Genomic DNA, 21,807 nt, shown 5'->3' on the forward strand with positions numbered 1-21,807 from the left:
CCCTGTTGTCTCAACAGGAGAACCAGATTCTGCGCCCTCAGTTCCTAACACTGAACCTTGCAGCCTGGCTAATTACATAATGTCTCCTTTACCATCCCTCAGTAAAGCTGTGATGGATATCATTTTAGAGGCAAGGAGGCCTAGCACTAGAAAATCCTATGCTGAAAAATGGAAAAGATTCTGTGCATGGAACAAATCTCAAGGGATGAGCACAGCAGCTCCCAATTTACCTCAGATTTCACAATACTTAACTGAGGTGCTTCACAAGGGCCTGTCTTTTTCCTCCATTAAAATCCACTCCTCAGCCATTTCAACTCCTAACACAGAACCCCCATCTTCTCTCATCCACTGCTCAAGCAGTTCCTCAGAGAGGTCAGAAATTTGAGACCACCCAGGAGACCTCCAACCCCAGCCTGGGACCTTAACTTTGTTTTGGAGAAACTCACTTTACCTCCTCTCGAGCTAGCTGTTACTGCAGACTTAAAATTTCTTTCTTGTAAAACAGCTTTCCTTTTAGCACTCACTTCAGCTAGAAAGGTATCTGAATTACAGGCCCTTATGGTAGTGGAGCCTTTCATAATCTTTCATGCAGACAGGGTGTCCCTCAGAACCAATCCATCCTTCATGTCCAAGGTGGTATCCAGTGTGGCTCTTAATCAGTCCATTCATTTGCCAACCTTCTTTTCCAATCCACAGAACAAAGGGGAACGAATATTGCATTTTTTAGATGTGCACAGACAACTCGGATTCTCCTTGGACAGGACTAAATCTCAAAGGAAGTCTGAACAACTGCTGGTAGCATTTGCTGCAGGGGCAGAGGGGAAGGCCATTTCAAAACAAACCATTTCTAAATGGATAGGCCATTGCATTCATTTCTGCTATAAGTACCATGGAAAACCTGTCCCCAGGGGATCAGACCTCACTCCACCAGGGCTACAGGGACATACTAGAAGCTGCTACCTGGAATTCTGTGCATACTTTCACCAAGCATTATCATTTGCCAATTTTCTCTAAATCCAGAGCTGGTTTTGTCACTGCAGTCTTGCAGGGCCTTATAGCCAGTCCTTATGCTATCTAAATTCCTCCTCCCAAATATAGCTTTGGGAATGTACCCAAATGTAATGACTGCAACAGTGAAACACGAAGAACATAGTACAGTTGTGTACACTTACCATAAATGTAGATGTTTGAGTGTATTCACTGTTGCAGTCCTGGTAACCCTCCCTCCAGCCCCCCAAGTTCTTTTGGCTATACCTCTACTTTCCTTTACTATGCTTAAAAGCCTTTTTGGTGTTTTTGCTTTTTTGTTGGAGGTATATCATTGTACTTTTATATTTAATTGCTCCCCTTTGGGGGGCACCTGACATCTGGGGCAAGAAAAACTGATGTAATGGCGTCGGCTGCATGTTTTATACCCTTGACAACCTGACGTCATGGAAGAAGCGACAGCAACCGATGCAGGACCCAAGACTTTGTTAATCAGGCCGACTGAGGGCTACCTGCAAGCAGATAACCCAAATGTAATGACTACAACAGTGAATACACTCGGAACATCTACATTTATGGTAAGTGTACACAACTGTGCTATCTCCTCCCTGCAGACTACTTACAAAAGGCTGCAGATGCAATTGCATACCCCGTCTCAATCTTAATCAACTGAACCATGTCCGAAGCTACCATCCCCACTATATGGAAAATCTCTCATGTCATACCTCTTCATAAGGGGGGCAGTTCCACCGAACTGTCAAACTTTAGGCCCATAGCTATCTTGTCACCACTAGCTAAAATTATGGAGAAGTGTGTACATGCACAGCTCATGCACTATCTCACGCAGAGCATACTACTGTCCAACTGTCAGCATGGCTTTAGGCCACATCAGCCCTCCTCTCTTTCACTAATGTTATAAACCACAGCCGTAACAATAACAAACTATCCTCCGTACTCTTTCTAGACCTTTCCAAGGCCTTTGACATGGTCGATCACAAAATTCTAATGAACACCTTGAAGGCCTTCACCTTAAACAATCATGCGCTCCAATGGTTTTGATTCTTACCTGCAGGCAGGCAACAGGCAGTCCTGTGGCAGGGTAAGCTATCTTCGTGCCTCCCCATCAATCTAGGAGTCCCCAGGGCTTAATATTAGGTCCCCTTCTCTTCTCCATCTTTATAAATTACCTTTACACAGTCATCCTGGAGGCTACCTGCATTCAATATGCAGACGACTCCACCTTGATTTGTTCTGCCACTTCCCCAGCTAATCTTTCCACATTAACCCAAAACACCTTCAACTCAGGGGAAAAAGGGCTGTCAAACCAATGTCTAATCCTAAACCCCAGCAAAACTAAGCTGCTCTCCCTTAACAAGAAGGACCACCTCACCACTCTTCAGCATAACAGGAAATAATGGCGTCATCATCTTCCCAGAAACCCAAACTAAACTTTTGGGTATCATTATTGATAAAAATCTCAGGTTTGAGATGAACATCAGTCAAACTATAAAAACTATCAATAAAAAACTCTGTTGTCTTTATAGGATCAAATCATTCCTCACCCCCACCTGCTTGAACTGCAATTTCCCACTCCCATCTACTATCTACTCTTCTTTATGTCTCTCCTCTTTTTTCCAACTTGAACAAAACTGATCTTAATAAATTATCATCATGTTGCAACCATATTGCCAGATTTGCTACAGGCACACCCTACTGAACCCACCACTGTCACAACCTAAATCTCCTAGGCTGGCTGGCACTACCTTACCTTCTACAGTTCAGTCAGCTCATAGTAGCCCACAAAGTCCTCTACCAGCCAGAAAATACACCTGTGTTCGATGTTTTAGCCTTTTCCACTTTATGGGCTCGAGATTCTGAAATTTAAATTTCAGGATTTCGAGCATTTAAAGTGTTTCCACATGTATATATATATATGTGTGTGTGTGTGTGTGTGTGTGTGTATATATATATATATATATATATATATATATGTATATATATATATATATATATATATATATATATATATATATACACACACACACACACACACACACACACACACATACTTGTATTGCTTATGTCTGTAACTCGTGTGTAATACCTTGGAGCTTTTCTCCCCGGGCCTCCGCTGAAAATGGGCATACATCCAGTCGGACCATCCCGGTTAACAAATGTAAAATAAATAAATAAATCTTTTCCTTATGTTGTACAGACTATTGATGATGTGATTCCACTAGAGTGGCCTGTTTTTGAGAGTTGGTTCTGTACTTCTTCCCAGTGGGTACATCTGCCTCTATGCAGCTATTAACATGCTTGTGTAGTGTTTCTGTGTGGACAGTTCTTCCTAAGAAGCAGCTGTCAGGGTTTATGGAGGCTTGAAATTTTGCCAGGTTATCACTTAGTAGTGGGATGTTAGCCTTGGAGTAGTTCCTGAATATTCCAAGGTTAGCTGGGGTTCCAGGTTTTATTTTTACTTCAGATTATACCATTTTATGGTCTGACCTTATCAGAGAAGACATTACACTAGGGCAGTGTGCAACACACTCCCATATTTGTGAGGACCATATTCAGTATGGTCGCACCCCCTTGTTGGTGTATTGACAATCTGGTTCAGGGAGGTTGTGTTTACAAAATTTAGGAATCTGTGCATTTACATTTGATGTTGTATATGATTCCTAGTTAATAGTGGGATAAAGTTGTCCATGAATATGATTTTGGGTCGAATGATGAATTTTTCCAATAAGCTTAAATACATTGTACGGGTTTCCTGGATCATATAGGAGGACCTATAGCTTGCAGTGAAGTGGTATTGGATTTTACCTATGGTGATTTGAACGTGGAGAAGCCCAAGTGCATTGTTTTGTTTGACCAGCATTTAGGAATATTTATTGTTGTAAATCGAGACACCTCCACCTTTAGTCCCTGTCTGTGTAGTAACTGGTCTAAATGTGTGGAAGGCATTGTAACCTTGCACTATCTGTGTGCTTTCCATGGTTTTAAATATCTCAGTGACCACACATATGTCAGCATTCTCTAGGGTGAAGAGAGCTTCTAGGTAGTGGAGTTTTTTGTCTAGACTCCTCGCATTGAGCAGTAACACCTTTAGTATTTTCTTGGTTTTGATTTGTTCTGTCAGAAGTACTTTTATTTTGGCATTGCCTAAAAAAGACACTATGGGGAGGGCAATGTTTTAAGTAATAATTGAAAGCCTAGAGGGGAGGTGCAGACCATCCCTGGCAAAGCAGCATGGTCAACTGACCATCTCCTTCCATGCTGACAAATATCACCCCCACCCCATAGAATGACAGCAGAAACTAAGCCAATTATTAATGTGAGTCATCTTTTGCTCATATTGTTATGAAACCATTACTCAGCATTGTGCTGCCAGTTAAATTCCCACTCCTTTACTTTCTGTGCAAGACTGCAATATTTTGCTCCTCACAACTGACAACTGGCTCTAAGCAGGGCCTCTCTTCATCCACCTGGTTGCCAGGCACTCTTCCCTACTCTGACCCATGCTTGAGGTCATTGAGGAGATTGAGGGTCTTGTTACAGGGTCAGATTGCTGCTCAGGAGTGTTTTGTCTTTATGCTGTCACTTTCTGCACCCTTTCACCTCTAGGGAGGACATGCAATGGGGACATGCTGACATATTGTCCTTCCTTCACTGGGACTTAGCTAGTGTCCCTCGCTGGTAGTTAGCTAATGTCCCTTGCTTATTCCTTTTCCGGGTAATACCCCCTGTGTCTCTCCATCCTGTCCCAAGAAGCAGCCATGAAATGTGCCCAAGAGAGCACCCCCCCCCTCTCCACATGGGCATGCCTATCCTTCCTTGCCAGTACCTCAGATGCCCCGGACACAAAATGAACTTGGGTTGTCTGTGCAGCAGTCAGGGTTTTATCCTTCTGTACTACAGCACTTGCTCAGGGCTTCATTTCTTTTGTGATAAAAGGCAGCCTTCTCTTCACATGCTTTCCAGATGAGGTTGCATGTTTTTAGTTTTATGCCCATTAACCAGAAAGTGTGATATGGATGTTTTACAAGTACTTGTGCAGTGCATTGATGTAACCCCAAAACTGTGCAACTCTAGAGTTACCAGCAAAATGTAGTGGTGGGTAGAATGCTAGTGAACACTGTTGAGTGTACATGGGTCAGCAGGGTAAGAATAATGTGGTGCTGTAAAATTGGTTTGTTATGCTCCTAGGGGTTAGTCATCTCTAACTCTCTACCCGTAGAATATTGCCTGAGTAGTTTACAGGATTTACAGATCTGATGGAGGCTATGCTTTGGCTAATCATCTGACATCTTTGATTTGCTTCTTCCTTAGTTAAATGAAGCAGTATGTTTCTAGTTTCCTCATTATTTTGTGTTGTGAATTGGGAATAAGTGTATTTCTTGTGTGTGTGTGTGTGTGTGTGTGTGTGTGTGTGTGTGTGTGTGTGTGTGTATGTATGCATGCGCATGCGTGTGCTAGTGTGCACGTGTGTATGGATGCAAATGGTCATGATTGAAGGAAATGGTACAACAAGAGAATATCCGGGTGAGATAACTCTCGTTCCAGAGATCTGTAAAGTTAAGCATTGTGCTTGCAGTGTTTCCCAGTGTACCATGCATGCCAAGATTACCTTGCTTAACTGTTTTTACCATAATATATTTTTCTGAAACAGAGTTGATTTATGTTCTTTCATAGTTTTTAATTAGAAAATCACATTGATTTATTTTGAATATTTTATGCAGAATGGAATGGTTTTAATAGCATCTTTTACTGTAAATATCAAAAACAACAACAAAAAAGTTTAAAAAGTAGTGTGTGTGTGTGTGTGTGTGTGTGTGTGTGTGTGTGTGTGTGTGTGTGTGTGTGTGTGTGTGTGTGTGTCTTTGGGATTTCCAGGTGGGACCACACATTTTAATAGGTATCGATCTGTTTCCATGATGCCCAGGTAAGAATGTATGTTTTGATAGAACACAGAAATCTTTCTAAGTGATTGTCAAGTAAAGCTACTTGTTTTCTCAGAATACCCAAATCACCTTGATTATTTTCCTGGTAACTTTGCTTGTTTTCTGTACAAAGTGGCAGTTTGTTTCATGTTCTTCAAAGTGATGATGCATACTTTATGGCCTGTTTGGTGGTCCTTTCTGCAGTCTTCTCAACAAAATGTTTTATACTTTCTGTGCTCTTTGACAGCATGTGCACATTAGGGAGCATTTTCCTAGAAAGACAAGACAGGAGGCCTTTAACGTGATCTGTAGAAGTAAGAATTTGTTTTCTCTGTTGCTTCAGTTTCTCAAGTTGAAAAGAAAAGACTGCAGTGGCTTTCCTTATGGCTTAGTGCCACACCATTAACCAGCCCCTCTCATGTGTAGAAACTTATGACAGATGTTTACTGTACAAGGAGACGTAACAAGTTTTAGATGATTATTGTTAAAGATAGTTTACAGTAGATGGAGAAGGCCTTAATTGTGTAGTCTCAACTAGGTTTGGCATGTTAGGGAGCCCCTTTTAGTATATACTAGTTTTGTGTGTTAAAATAGAATTACAAAGACTCGAGTACCTACTCAACTCTTAGTTGGGGATGCAAATAAATAAGATGACTTGTATATTGCTTGCTTCCTTCCTGCTAAAAGAAACTTGTGTTCACTATCTCTATGAATTCCATCATTAAGGTATATCTAATGGCATTAGTGGAAGTGGCATATGGTTTGTTTTGGTCATAAATCAGTACATAATAAATACTGTCTAGCATGTTCTGATACTAGCCAGTAGACAACTATTCATGGTAGTTTTTTTTTCTTTCTGTTTAGCCTGTCCTCTCATCAGAACATATGGCTGCACTGGGTGTCTTTGGCCTTTGTCAGATCCATGCCTTTGTTGATTATTTACGCAGTAAGCTAAATCCACAGCAATTCGAGGTTCTTTTCAAAAGTGTCATCTCCCTAGTTGGGTTTGTCTTGCTGACAGTAGGAGCTGTTCTTATGCTGACGGGTAAGTGACGGTGTGTACCAGACAGTTTCTGATGCTGCAACACAGAGTCATAGCATTAGAAGATTTACATTAACTGGAGAATATTTAAAGCAGTAGTGCCCTCTTCTTTCATTTTGATGTTTATACAGTTCAGCAAATTCAGCAGAGAGTAGATTTGTTTGACTGTTAAATGCATTGTGGTTGTTAGCATTGTGGCCTAGTAGTTAAGGTGGATGTCTTTCAAAGAACTGCACTGCAGAGGATGGCCTGATTCGTGGCAGCCTGCACTTCCTTAGTGTGCACCTCAAAACAAGACTAACTCTGATGTGTTCTTAGGCTGCTTGTGAAAATTTACATTTGTACGGCTAGTCATCCCTACCTATTTTTTAAGCAGCCTGTCCAGTTATACAGGCTGTAGTTCAAAAATGAGCCACCGTTGTATATATTCATGTACGTGACAGAAGGAGGCAGTATATCATTTTATTCTTTGTCTGGGTCAGCATATCAGCAATACCTGAAAAGGCAGTGTCTGCTTAACCAAACACAACCAACTGAGGACCTGTTTTGTTAATCTGAATTACATGGTAAGAAACTGGAAAAGAAAATATTTGCCACTGAACTGTCACGTTGTTAAAAAGTACACGTCTCAGCTTTTTCTTTCTTAAAGGAATTTTTAAGTCTTGTAATTCAAAAAGGGGAGGGGAAAATGATTTGTGGTTCAGGCTGCCATATTCAGTATGATCACAACCAGAATGGGTGCATCAGATAATGGGATATAGTTTGCACTGGTGAGATGTATTTTTTTTAAGTTTTTAGGTTGCTGACTACTAAGGAAAGTATTAGGGTGACAGCTAAGTTAATGTCAAGGCACGGGCCTCATTTAGACTTTTGCTTCTACCAGGTCTTCCATTTGGAGTCTGAGGTGATCCAAGTCCATCTGAAAGCCTTTCACTTGATGTGCTGCTGAGTAGAAAAGGTTATCCATCTCATCAGTGAATGCACCCTGTGCTACCTCAGTTGGTTGACTTGCCTGTAGCTTTGAGACCATTTTGAGACTTCCATATCAATTGGGTCTCAGTTACTCCATGGTCTAGGGGTATGTGTTTGACATATCTACACATCATGTCCTTGTGGGGGTGCAGATTGAGACCCACCACTGGCTAATTAAACAGCTGCTTAATGGTCCTCTTCATCTTTGCCTATCTTTAAAGAATGCCTGTCTTTAAATGGCCTTTCTCTTCTGTGGGACATGAATGACTTCACAGCTTATGTGCATGCGTGTTCTGCATTTAAAGTATCTGGTTTGATAGTATTGAAATTAATCTCTTGTAAGATGATTTTCTTGGTAGCTGTCATCTTTGCACACAGGATCTCATGGATTTAGCTTGTTATATGTAACTTACCCTTTTTGGCTTTTAATGAATTGATTGTCCATTAGGTGTAATCCATGCTTTCTGCTGAAGGTGCTTATAGAACTGTCCTTGAGCCAGTCCCTCAAAATTTTCCTGCTGTCCTTTATAGTAGCAGACTAGTGGGGTGGGAGTAGGGAGGAATGACACCCTGGACAACATTGACTGGCAACTCTGGTTTTACCTGAAAGACGGAACATTCATTCAGGAAGCTGGGGCAACAGTTTATCTCCCTTACTCCAGGATGGGAAGGATGGGCTACGTTGTATCTTGCCATCAAGTGGTGAAACTCTCTTCTGTTTTGTGGACAGTACTGATGTTAGAAGTCATTCAGCTAGTAATGTAGCTGTGTCTAGAGACGGTTTCAAGAATGCCTACATTGCAAACATTTTGCCACAGCCAATTGGTTGTACATTCACTTTTGTAACCACAGCTAGGCTGTTTTTATAGCATGTTAGTAATTTAGGAATGCCTTCTGAGCTCTTGCCTTAAGGCCATTGTTTTTTTCTTTTTTGCTGTAGCCTCTAACGTGTGGTGCAAGTTATACTGCTTAGGTTATTTCCTAGCAGGAGCCCAACTACACAAGGTCCTCCAAAGTTGGCTGTAGCAGAATGTGTGCTCACCATAACAATTTGTCTGCAAGGAGGCCTTCTGCAGAGGGCTTAGTACCTTCTTGCTGCTCCTTGGGTCTTAATGCATTCCCCTGTTTGAAGAAGCATATGGAATTCCCTCTTAATTTAGGTAGGTATATGATTTATCTTCTTGAATAGTGTTTGTTTCTTATGCAGGCTTTACTCACCCAGTTGTTAGGGTAAAACAATGGTTCAGGGACCAAGTGGCCTCTGTTAGCTATAGTATCATGGCTTGCACTGACAGGAGATGAGCACACTTCTGAACTTGAGAATAAGAGAAATTTTAAAAAATGTAGACTGGGGATTTTTGAAGAAGAAAGAATCCTGACAGTTTCTGTAAAAGGCCTTGTTGCATATCATCTAAAATGGTGGGGTAGATGCCTGTTATTGTTGCAGTAGTTGAACACTTGGTACTTTTAAAGCAATGCAAATAGACATGTTGTAAACTTCCTATTCAAAGTTAGTAGCACGTTTTCCTCATTGCAGACGTTAAACATTGTATTATTCCCACAGTCTGTTTACATTTTAACAGAGATAAGTACATACCACTGAACAAAATCATTGAGGAATGTCTGTGTATATATTTCCAGTTCCTTTTTATTTGCTAACTTTTGGTTCTTGTTGAGGTAGTTTCTTTAGTGCTGTTTGCAGTATATTCTCTGCACTTAGCTACTGCCTTTTTAATTCTAACAAAACCTTTTGGTCTCCCATTCCCTGCAACACTGACAAATGTTAATATTTGCAACTTCAAATGCCATTATTAAAGCACTGTTAAACTAACTTTAACAGATTGCATTTAGGCTTTTCACTATATAGTGATGGCTAGTGCCTCCAAACTTCTGCCTTTTTCATTTTTTCTGAGCCAGATTTTGTAAGGGTTATATATATTTTAGCACTATTTTGTACAATTGTTTTTTCTGATCCAGAATGACTTCCCTTGCTAAGACATTCATTCTCAGAAAATATTACAGCATTTCTTATTATTTATAGTCTATATGATGGAAAGATTGAATTAAAAAAAATCCTAACAATATTTCCCACCTAATGATGGTGCACTGAAGACTTTAGAAAATACCTATATAAACACATTCCCTTAGCAGTTTCAGTTTTTATAATCCTAATCTCTTGTGTAATCTTGTCATCATGTAGTAAGCAGAAATGTTTAAAATCTACCTTTAATGTTCTCTTTTCTAAGTCTTTATGCCAGTAGCAGAGGAAGGATCCAGTCTGTTTTGAGAGATACTATACTTTCTCCTTAGTATAGAAAATCATGAACCAATTCTTGCTTTGCTTGAGGCACTTCAACCCCTGGAATAGACTGTCCTTGATCTGCTCAATAGGAAAGCATCAGTTGAGATGAAGAATTCTGATAGCTGTAGGCCTGTGGTAGTATTGACTGCATTACTAATACCTGGAATGGAGTCCCCTAGGGCCCTTCTGCTGGAAAAAAATGGTCAAGTAATTCCCCTAAATGAAGCTGAAGACTTCTTGAAGGTAGTTTGAATACCTGCCTTGGTGCTTTTTTGTGGTTGTGCTAGCTTTTACCACCTCAAAAAATGTCCTGACCTTGGAGTAGCAGGATTGATGGTATGAGCAGATCGTTGATTGAGACACTTCTAAAAACCTTTGATAAACAGCTTCAGGGACCTGAGTCATGGAAGCACGGAGGATAGGAAGACAACATGGCTTGCAAGGTGGACCACTTTTGAAGTGCTTAAGACTGTGAGGGCAAGATTTATGAACTTTGTTTAGATCAGGTGGGATGTAGTGATCCATTTTGAGTAAGTAGTATATTATTACAGCAAGACCTGCTCTTCCTCTGTGATCTGTAGACAGCTAAATGTACAGTTTGAGAATGCTCAATACCTATGCAAGCCTAGAGAGTGGGAGATGTAAATGGTGAAGTAATGTGCATTCCTACTGTAAGAGAATATGCAGTGGCTACCTGCAGTATCATCTTGGCTGTCCTCTGGTAGATGTAGAGTGGTAGCATTGGAGTAATCTTGTAGCAGTCCTAGTACTTTCTACCCCCAGGCCCCACCCAGTAACAAATTAGTTCTGGTGTGTACAGCTAAGGACTAACAGGAGAGTGTATGGGACCATGAGTAACATCACTGTGGCAATTCTCATGAAGGTCTTGTGACTATATCGGTGGAGTCACAATATCGGATTCCTGGGGCCTACTACCACTGGGCAAGTATCCAATTCCATAGTCTTTGTTGTGATGACCTAATTGTACCTTCATTCTAACACTCTGTCCTTGCACTTCATGTAACATTTCAAGGCTCCAAGTACTTTATATTTTTCATACAGTGCTGCTGTGAAATCACTTTAGCAACAAAAATCCAAAAGTCTGCTATTCACAGTTATTGCAGAGAAGGGCAGTGGGACAGCAGCAGCCTAAACTGTAGGATTTGGGGAAAGGCTAAATTATGCCAGCATTTATGCCTGCACATCCAGGACAGTGACAGTTTAGTGACTGAAAATATCCAAATACAGAACTTTTAATGACTGGATGCTTTAACAAACAGGAGCCGGACAAGATCTCAAAACACAAAGGCAAGCAATACACTAGATTCAGGCTGGCAACAGAAGAGTAGCATAAGTATCTTTGACTAAATTTTCTTAACTAAATCTGGTGCCTGATGTTCACATGGTGATCCTGAATTTAACAGTACAGAAAATAAGACTGGTAAAATTTATTTTTGAACTGGCATCCATGTGATCAATGCAGGGAGTTGAGAAGTGTTCTAAAGAAGCTTCTCCTGGAGTATGAGTTTAGGAACAAGAATCCCTTTACTAGGTATACTTTAGACTGTGAAGAGCAAAGTGCAGTTATGGATAAGAGAGGAAGTCTACAGTTTTGTGGTGTCTTCTGTAAGCTATGGTGTATTGCTACCCAGAAGGTTAAAACTACAGCTGAATGGAAATGCTGATAGCAGTGATTATTGTTCTTGGTTAATAGTGTGCTTATGCTAATAATTTGGCATTTTTAACACAAAAGCAGTTTAATACTTGGGTTTGGGAGGGTTAATGTACAACTCTACTTACTGCTATAGGTGCTACCTAGGAACAAGTGTCTTTTTTTCAGGGGTTGCCTGGGACTTTTGTAGAACTGCAGCTTTCTGTTGGAGATGGAAGGAATCACTCCCTGAAATACAGAATGAAGCTCTAGACGGTTGCATGGGTTTTACCCTGGAAAAGTTACAAAAACATTCATGTGGACCAAGTGAAATTTAGTTTAACAAACAGCATATTTGTAGTTTATGACGAGCAGTTTTATTTTCTATTGCTTGAATGTGCAGTGGCAATCTATTTTTCCATGTTTTCAAAAAGTTTAAAATATTTCTTATGTATTTTTAACAACGATTGTGTGTGTTAACAGAAAATCTAGTCCCTCATTTTCTTTCTTTTTTTGTTGTTGCTCAACAGTAGTTGTTCACATTTGCATACATAGCCCTTGATGACTTGTATGTTGGTTTACTGTAGTTTTGCATACTTAATGCTTATGTGATTTGAAATTATAAGAAAATTCTTTGGAATAATTCTGGGTACCTACTTTTGTTTGCCTTGCTCTTTTTAGGTAAAATCTCTCCATGGACAGGAAGGTTTTACTCCCTGCTAGATCCATCTTATGCTAAAAATAACATTCCCATCATTGCCTCTGTCTCCGAACATCAGCCAACAACCTGGTCTTCTTACTATTTTGACTTACAGCTGCTAGTCTTCATGTTTCCAGGTAAGTGTCCTAGAAGTAACCGTTCAAAAGGTCTGTTGATGTGTTATATGGAGCCAGTGAGAGTAGTCTGCCACAAACAGAAAAGCTGTTAGTTTTGCATAACGTGTACCAAAATTTATTTGAACAAATGTCAGCTAAAACTATGTGCTTTAAAGTAGTGCTTTTTGAAGTGCACAGAGAAAGTCTACCAAGAGCTGATTCTCTTTGTTAATGTTGGTTTTGTTTATACTTCTTATAGCAGAAGATTAATCCTGAGCTGGCCTATTAGCCCTTCACAGTTAATTACAGAATTACCTTAATCGCATTCAAATATTTTTCACTTTTTGCAGCCTTAAAGGCCAGATTCCCATCATATAGCAAGAAGGAGAGGGTGAATCATCTTAGCCCATGGGTGGGAAAGATGAAAGAGGAGCCATTTGGAGCCATGATATAATATTGGCTATTTATGGTCTAATTGAAAATGATTGGTTGATCATAGACATATGCTCATCCTATTGGAGGCTTAAAAGTCACATTCTTGAGATTGAGTATTCCTGTTCACATAAAGAGAATGTGGATTTAGTCCTTAGTCATATTCAAAAACACATGCAAGAGCATTTCAGAGATAAGAGAAGATTAGGGATAAGTCTGTATTTATGTGTTGTTTGGAAAACATCTTTACCCTCCCACCACCAGATTCAGAGCTACATGCACTGCCTTGTATTACTTTGATATTCCGTCCTACTTCCTTATAACCATTTCATCTTTAATTCCTTCCAGCAGTATCCTCGTTATCATACGTTCTCTCTACCCATACTTAAATTGCTACATAATCCATGCATGACTGGGTTCCTCGCATCGTTACTCATCTTCTGCCCACTATGAATCCATTCTCATACCTTGCTCCATCATCTTTCTCTCTCTTTTCTTATTTCTTCAAACATCCTCCTGATTACCTTACCAAAAACTCTCACTTTATAGTTCTGTTTTACAATTAAATAATTTCATGATTCTGCCTTTCTTGTTTATACCTTTACCAGTCTTGTTTCTCATGACTTGTGTTACATTTCTTTGGTCTTTATCGCATCAGTTCTTGTATTCTCTTTTGCTTGCTAACATGCATGCACATACAGATGTGCATGCGAGCACATTCTCTTGAATACTTCTCAGTTCACTTTCATACCATATTACCTGACTGATGTAATTCAAGTCTTGCTTGTCGAGTGTTTGCATCCCCCCTCTTATTTACAGCCACCATGTTAACTGTCCCCTTCATCATTTTGGATCTTCACCCCACACATCTTTCCTCCGTGATGTCCTGTAGAGTAGTCTATCTAGTATCCTTGCAAAAGTCTTAAGGGGAGCTGCTTGAATGTAGTTCTTATCTACTTCCTTCGTGATACAGATATAGATCTACATATTTTTAGGGACGCAATACTGTGGCTTGAAACCAAGCTACAAGCCAGTTGTATCAGAAGTGATATTCAGGGACTAAAAAAATAATAAAAACTGACTAGACCGGAGCCTGCAAACCTGATCACTTTATGTACTTATAAGTAATTGTACATTGTGTACTTTTGTCTGCATGACTTTTATGAACTAATACCAGATAGTAATCTATGCTTTTGTAAGGTATTGTTATTAATAACTGGTGCATCATTGCTGCACATGAGGAAGTGGTGTAAAAAATGGAGATAATCCAATCTTTATCAATACAAGGTGCAGAAATCTTAGATTTTAATAAAATAGAAGGTATAGTTTCTATAAGTAATAAAAACAAAAACACCTTTTCATATGACATTTGCCCACAGTGACCATTTACTTTCAGTAATAACCAGTGGCGGGTGGTGACTTCAAATGAAATCAAAGGGGGGCTGCAGGAGACAGCCAAATGGGTGGGGCCAATGGGTAGGGGTGTGACCAACTAAAAGGATGGAGCTATGGTGCAGTGGGATCAATGCTGGACATGCTTACTAATTTACATGAAATAAATGCTCGTCGCTATGGCACATGCTAACTACTCTACACAGCACACATTGTTACATGTATATACAGGTTGGTTTGAAGACTTACCTCTGCGGTATGCTGCAGACAGTTCTTTGTACTCGGTTTCTGCATCTGCACCTGATCAGAAGCTGTGGTTTGGTCTGGAACACATCAGGTCATACTTGATCTCCCCCCCCCCCTTTTCATGGAGGCTCAAAAGGGACAGTTTTAAAGTTTCCCAAGCAAACACTATTCACATGACCCCACCTGGTTCCAAATAAGTGCTTGTAGTTTTTTCTCTCGGCTGTTCCCGTTGGGGGTTGCCACAGCGGATACGTTTCCAATTTTTTCCTGTCCTCTGCATGTTGCTCTGTCACACCAACCACCTGCATGTCCTCTCTCACCACACCCATAAACCTTATCTTAGGCCTTCTTTTTCTCTTACCTGGCAGCTTCATCCTTGTCATACTTTTCCCAGTATACCCAGTATCCCTTCCTCAGCACATATCCAAACCAACCTAATCTCGCCTCACTGGCATACAAATACTGTGGATATCTTTCAAGATGATATCACTTTATTACCCAACATCATCTAAAATGGACACATATTCCTTGTTATGCCAACATTACTGGGACTAGCTTAATATTCAGTGCTAACCAGTACAGATAGGGTTAAGCATCAATAAAACAGTTTACAGTTATCCTTGATGAAGAAGCTGTTTCTTTCAGAACTGAGAAGGCAGTGCAAAAGGAGCAGGCAGAAGATAGGGTACATAAAACAACTGAAGAGGCTGCAAAAGTACCTCACAAAGAGGAGCCTAGGCCTTAAACACTTGTCCTATATGGACAGTCTCAAAAAACTCCAACTATTCTCTGTCTTGTATTACCTTCTTACAGTAAAGCATGGTCAGCTACACATTGTAGTTTGCCCTTCCTTTCCATTGGACAGTTTTAAGATTCTAACCTAGTTCTGCCATGTACCTTGTCCATGGTCTGTTTAGCATTTGTATTCCTCTCCAAGACATGAGTAAGCTGCTTCAACATATAGTGTAGGTAGCTGCTATATGGAAATGTATTTGTTGCATTTGATTACTGGGAAAAGCCGACTGAGCAATAAAACCCCTTTTCAATGAGGCCCAGGGCGAAAGGATCCAACTAACAAAGATATAGATACATAACAATAACATACATAACAGTATACTGAGATAACAAACATCTCTGTTAAAGTAAAAGAAGTAAAATAAAATCCATATTGCCATACATTTACTTTCAATCCACACATATGCTGTATGTTTGCATGTATACCTAGCCCAGTTACACCTTCTGTGTATTTCAAGCTGCATTAGCCAGCGTAAAACATCTCTCAGGCTTCTGTGCATTTATTTAAGGTTACTTACGATGAGCAGATTTTAGCCTAGGTCAGATAATATTTAACAATATACATCTTGCAGCATACCTCTCAACCTCTTAGAGCAAGACATCTAGGCAAAACCATGTATAAAAGTTTGACAAAGGACCAAAAATAGTAATAATTTTTAAATATTGCTCTTCTTACAAACTTAGAAAGTTGATAGAATAACAGGTTTTGCATTAGCATGGCTTTTCTGAAGGGTATATGAAGTCTGAAACTCCAATGTCTGTCATTACTTTCTAACTTCAGTCTTTAATGATTTATCTTGTGTCACTTAAGTTAACAGTTATGTACATTTTGCTTTCCAACTTCCACTAGTATCCCTCATTGACAGTGGCGACAAGTATTGACTGAGGTTTCCTTTTGGGGATGAACTCTTGGCTAGGCTTTTAAGGGCCCCAGGGGCATTAGCCTAGTAGCCTCTTATGATCCTATTTAACACACCCCCAAACTAGAGAAAAAAACCTTACAAGAGCGACTGACACCACAGTTAAACATTCATATGCCATTCAGTAATCATTTACGACAATACATTAATAGAGGAAAATGCTGAGCTCAGTTTTGATCAGCTAGTTAGATTTAATTAAATGGAAAAAAAAGTGGTACAACAAAAGAAACGAGCTAAAACATATGTCTTAAACATCAGACATAAGAACTGCTGATACAGATTGTGCAGACGCCTGCAGGAGAACAGCAGCAGAGATTTCTATAATTAAATTCAGTGGTCATCAGTATCAAAGGATATAGTGCCCACATGATGGCCTCTCTGTTGGATAATACCTGACTTTCAGTCTTACCAGGCACCTGGGTCTGACTACCAGAATTGTGAGAACCACAATTAGTAGCAAAAGAAAAGTATTGAGCTAGGGCAGGTTGCAGATCTGTAGCTCTGGAAGCAAACTCAAGCACTGTGTCCAGCAGCAGTAGCATTATCTGCCCTTTGTGGAAAAATAAAGTGTGAGACCTGGATCTTCTGAGACACAGTTCACCTTTAGTATGCAAGTATTCTGAAACACAGCTCTCTGTTTGGTTTTGTATACCACCTATGCTTAATGTTCTTGCATCTGAAAGCATAAAACTGTTGTAATTCAACCATACCTCACATAGCTGACATATGAGGTATATGTGTTCTGTTAGCTGTAGCCTTGCAGCAAATGGCTCAGTCTCATCAGACTTGGACTTATGTCCACTTGTGAGTTACACAGCACACTATAAATGCTCTACATTAAACATTGAGATAAGCAGATACAACAAAAAGAGATGCTCTTCAGATGTAATATGTGCACAAACATCTGCCTTTTCTCACAGAAGGACAGTTCTGTGGCTAAGTTGACAAGAGCTGCTCATCTACATTAAGTGCATACACAAAGATGACCCTGGTGGTCACCAACTTGTCTCCTGGAGTCAATAATTCTTTAGCATTCCTTTTGGCTTTGTTTTTCACAGTGTCATAGTATCCTACATCACCCACATTAATGCCCAAAGACTGTCTGAGAATGCAGACTCGTTAATACTAATACGTAGATAGTCCACAGGAATATAAACATGATATTGTGACTGTATGATCTAACCAGGCTTCATGTCATTTATATGCTTTCTACACTTTACTCAGCCTGCCAAGACTACCAACTTTGCTTACATCAGCCAACATTTCTGCCCACTTTTCTTGAATTCCTTACTTCCTTCATAGTGCATCAGCAGAGCACCACCGGTCTTAATTGCATTTTGAAGCACTTCAGGTTCTTATTCTATGAAGTACTAAAGTTTCTTCCACACATTACATATAGAACATTTATACATATACTTACAAATCAGCATATATTAACATATTTTCACATATTAAACAAAATATGACTAAAAAGTGCTTAAGTTTAACACATACGGTTCATCATAAGTAATGCAATTCCAAGGTCTCAGATGACCACATTTGTAGGCTCACTCCTGACCATGTGTTACAGGTTTTCTGATTCAATTTTCTATCTTCCATCCATGTGACTTCATTCTATTCAAAATTTGATGCTAGTTGCATTGCCTCTGTCTCAATATTTCCACATGATCTGGTTTGTGTAAATTATCTGGGATGCCAGTTATTATAATGACACCAGAATCACAGGAAAGAAACGGAATTCACAGACAACAAATCAGAAAGCCAGGCAATTAAAAAAAACTTTTATCGAGACTTCACTGTCTTAATGCCATGGCTCAAATCCATTTTCAGAGTATACATCACTAAAAAACAATTTGTTTTAAAATGTTTTTAAACCCTCCAACAAGGGCAATAAATACTGCAGCAAAGGCATGTCATGCCTTTATCCATCAATTATATAGCTGTGTAAATAGCTTTCTGCCATCAGTTACCCAATATCTGTACTCTACAACAAATATACGCAGGTCTTTTATTTTTTACTTGTGTATTAGGCATCTTTTTCATGCACTGTCTCTCAGTACTAACTAACCTACTCCATTTTCTTTATGCTTCTTTGCTAGTACTATAGAATTCACTTTATCAACCCATACCTGTTGTACTATCCTCCTTCCTGGTGTCTGGGACTCTTTTCTTTACCTACATACCACATATAATGTGGATGATTTAAGCATAACCTTTCAATCACTGTGCAAACTCAACTTCTTTTCATTCAGATCTGTTTTTATTGGTAAATCCTAAATCATAGGTGTTTTTATATATAGGGCATTCATCCCAAATCTGAGTCACAGTTACTTTCTCAACACTCATGTTCACTCCTAAACATGATATCACACTTTAACTCTATGCACACCCTCCCAGCTCAACTACTAATAGCCAATCCCTACTTCCCCATATTCTGTATTACTCCCACCCTTATCTCCTCACCATTACATCTCCTTTCATTCCCATATACATAAATTTCTTCTACTAGTACTCTAGCTCACTTTAGTATGTCCTATATTGCTTCAGTACAACAAAGTATACTAACCATATTTTCTCTTTTCTTAACTTATAATTCTACTTCCTACCACACATTTCACATTATACATTACCAGTCTGATACATTTCCTATAAACCTATACCACCACCATACCTACGTAAACATTCACATCTCAGCACACCTTTTCAACAGCACCAACTCCCAATGCTATGCTTACATACTTACACATATCATAAGCATTTCACTAAACTCAAATCCATCCTGCTCCTTTCTCTTACTCACATTAAACTTCAGGCAGATATTCATCCTAACCCAGGGCCCACACATATCTTCCCTCTCCACCCTTTCCTAGCCCTACTCTTCAAATCAAAACCTCTCCAGTTCTCCACATTATCCCCCCACACTTTCCAGAGATAGACACTCTGACGTTTTAATTACTAAATTCAACCTCAGAAGCATCACCAACAAAATAGCCTTTCATGTTGCCCTTACCCACTACTCTACAGATGTAACTCAGATACACTTACCTAAAAAAAATGAAGAAATGAGCGATCGACTGTAGTCTGTAGGCTTCTTTTTTTACGTAGCTGGCTGCTAGTGCTAGTCAAACAAGGACTCTTTCCTTTCCACTCCGAAGTTCGTCCGAAGTTCTGAACTAAGCGAACTTGTAAGCAAGCAAACACCCAACAACCCAAAGAAAATTAGAGAGTCAGATAGGAAGCCTGATAAATTATATTAAACATTAGCAATAGGCTGAGCAGCAGTGTGACACTTGTACCCGTGTACGTACTAGTACTAGCTACTGAGCTACAAGAGCGGAAGGCAAAAGTAAATGTCTCGTCCAGTCGTCCTGCACTGCCTGATAATACTGATTGTTTCTCACTCTTTTTCGGAAAGAGAGCTGGAACCACTCAGTAGTCACCCTGCCATTCAAGTCACGTACGTAAGCCACATAGTCCAGACCTTTACAGCAGTCTGAGACAGTCCAGCAGGCAGCAAAAATTAAAAAAAAAACCCGGAACTCTCCGAGCAACGAGCATGCGCAGTTCGAGTTCCGGGACTTTGCGAGTTAGTCGGACTTGTTTTTATAGCAAGCTAGTTAGTTTTCTTAATGTAGAAAATATTTTATTTTACAAGTTGGGCTTTTCTTTTTTCTTCACACAACTGGGGGGGGGTCTACAGTCCGATGCCACAAGCTGCCACTGGTAACGCCAAAACGAATGCAACAAACTAAAATCGACAGACATCAAAACTTAGAAACTCACAGCAATAGTTGTTTAATTCATATTTCCTTTTTGCATAAAAAATTTCATTAAAGTCTTGAAATCAACAAACCTTTTATACATGATTCAGTAGAGCTGTTAGTCACATCATCACCCTCGCCCCGTCGAGAATTGAAGCCCTTAAAGTAACAAGATACCGTAATACAAAAGTAGCAACAAGTGACATTGTATCATAAAACCAGAACATCTAAAAGCAACCATTTCATTACGTCTATCAAGAGTACACTTGTCATGGTCCAGTGGGAGAAGAAGTAACTTAACTCTGAATTTAAGGGATCATGGAAGTTTTACATATGATATTTGGATGATATATTCATCCTCTGGGACAATGACAGAGAAAAAATACCCCTGTTTTTGCAGTATATTAATCAGAGTACTAACTTTCTAAAATTCACACGTAAATATTGAGACACACATTGCCTATCTGAACGATGCAGTCACAGTTCATTTTTACAATACACAGAAAGCCAACTTATTCTAACAGCCTTCTCCATTTTTCAAGTGCACATCCAATTGCCCAAAAGAAAGCAATAGTAAGGGGGCAATTTGTCTGCGCTGCTTGGCTGATGAGCCTTGATGAAGTTTTTTTTTTTTTTTTTTTTTGGATGAGTGTATTTTATTAAAGGAGATGCTCAAAAAATGAGGTTACCCTGGCATTTTATTGACATCCTCATGTTAGAAGTCGTAAATAAAAAGGAGGGAAAACATTTTGCACCCATTCTGGGAAATACAGACTGTGATACGGGCCCATCTGATACTAGAACCATTTGTCCGATTATTGAAGTGGAACATATGTTTAAGAACGCATTTATCACCATGTTCAGAGCTGTTAGTATGGTGGTAAAATCAGTCCTTGAAATAAATTGTTCTATTTTGTGAGAGGATAGTAAAAATCAGGGAGAATGTGGGTGAGAAACCACGTGTTGTATATAGGAAATTTAAGAACCTCAGAAGTATTTTAGAAACTGAAATGAAACGGCATAGAATTAATTCAGGAATGAAAAAGTGAGTTCACGGTTTATATTGTAAATATATGCATGTAAGTGACTGCATTACACTGAATAAATATGAGGTGAAAATATCTGTGGAGTTTTTAACTGTGAACCAACTGAAGTTGTGTAATTTGCACTCTGTATGTTATGTCCCAGGTTCTAAATTGGAAAAACCTCAATGTAGTTTAAAAGATCAAATGTACGAGCAGCTGTACAATGTAAAGAGGAAAAAAGAAACTAATGCCTTATTTAAGCACGTCCAAGAAAGCCCGGGACATAACTTTAGATTTATCATGTTAGAACTAGTTCCAGTCAACGAGAGAGGTTCCTTGGTCTTTAAATTTAAAGAGAAAAGACTTGTACTGGCAACTGTGCTGTAATGCGAGTAATTGGCCAGGAATTAATGGACAAATATCAGTAGCTTGTCTTTTGAAATTAAAATCTCTTCTGAGATCATAATAATACTGAACATCATATTTTCATTCATATTTTGAAGTGTATTTTTGATAGATGCAATGA

General features: G+C 39.4%; 1 protein-coding gene across 1 annotated transcript in view; it reads left to right on the forward strand.

The window, feature by feature from the left end:
• The window catches only part of STT3A (STT3 oligosaccharyltransferase complex catalytic subunit A), a 696,810-nt gene that overhangs the window by 310,656 nt on the left and 364,347 nt on the right, over window positions 1-21,807 (forward strand). Inside the window, exons 9-10 of the mRNA XM_044075147.1 lie at window positions 6,792-6,972; window positions 12,576-12,731. Coding sequence (XP_043931082.1) covers window positions 6,792-6,972; window positions 12,576-12,731 — 337 coding nt within the window. The remainder of the gene's footprint in view (window positions 1-6,791; window positions 6,973-12,575; window positions 12,732-21,807) is intronic.

This window comes from Protopterus annectens, chromosome 6.part0 (genome assembly GCF_019279795.1).
Source record: "Protopterus annectens isolate FY-2018-M chromosome 6.part0, PAN1.0, whole genome shotgun sequence".
Taxonomy (NCBI): Eukaryota; Metazoa; Chordata; order Ceratodontiformes; family Protopteridae; genus Protopterus; species Protopterus annectens.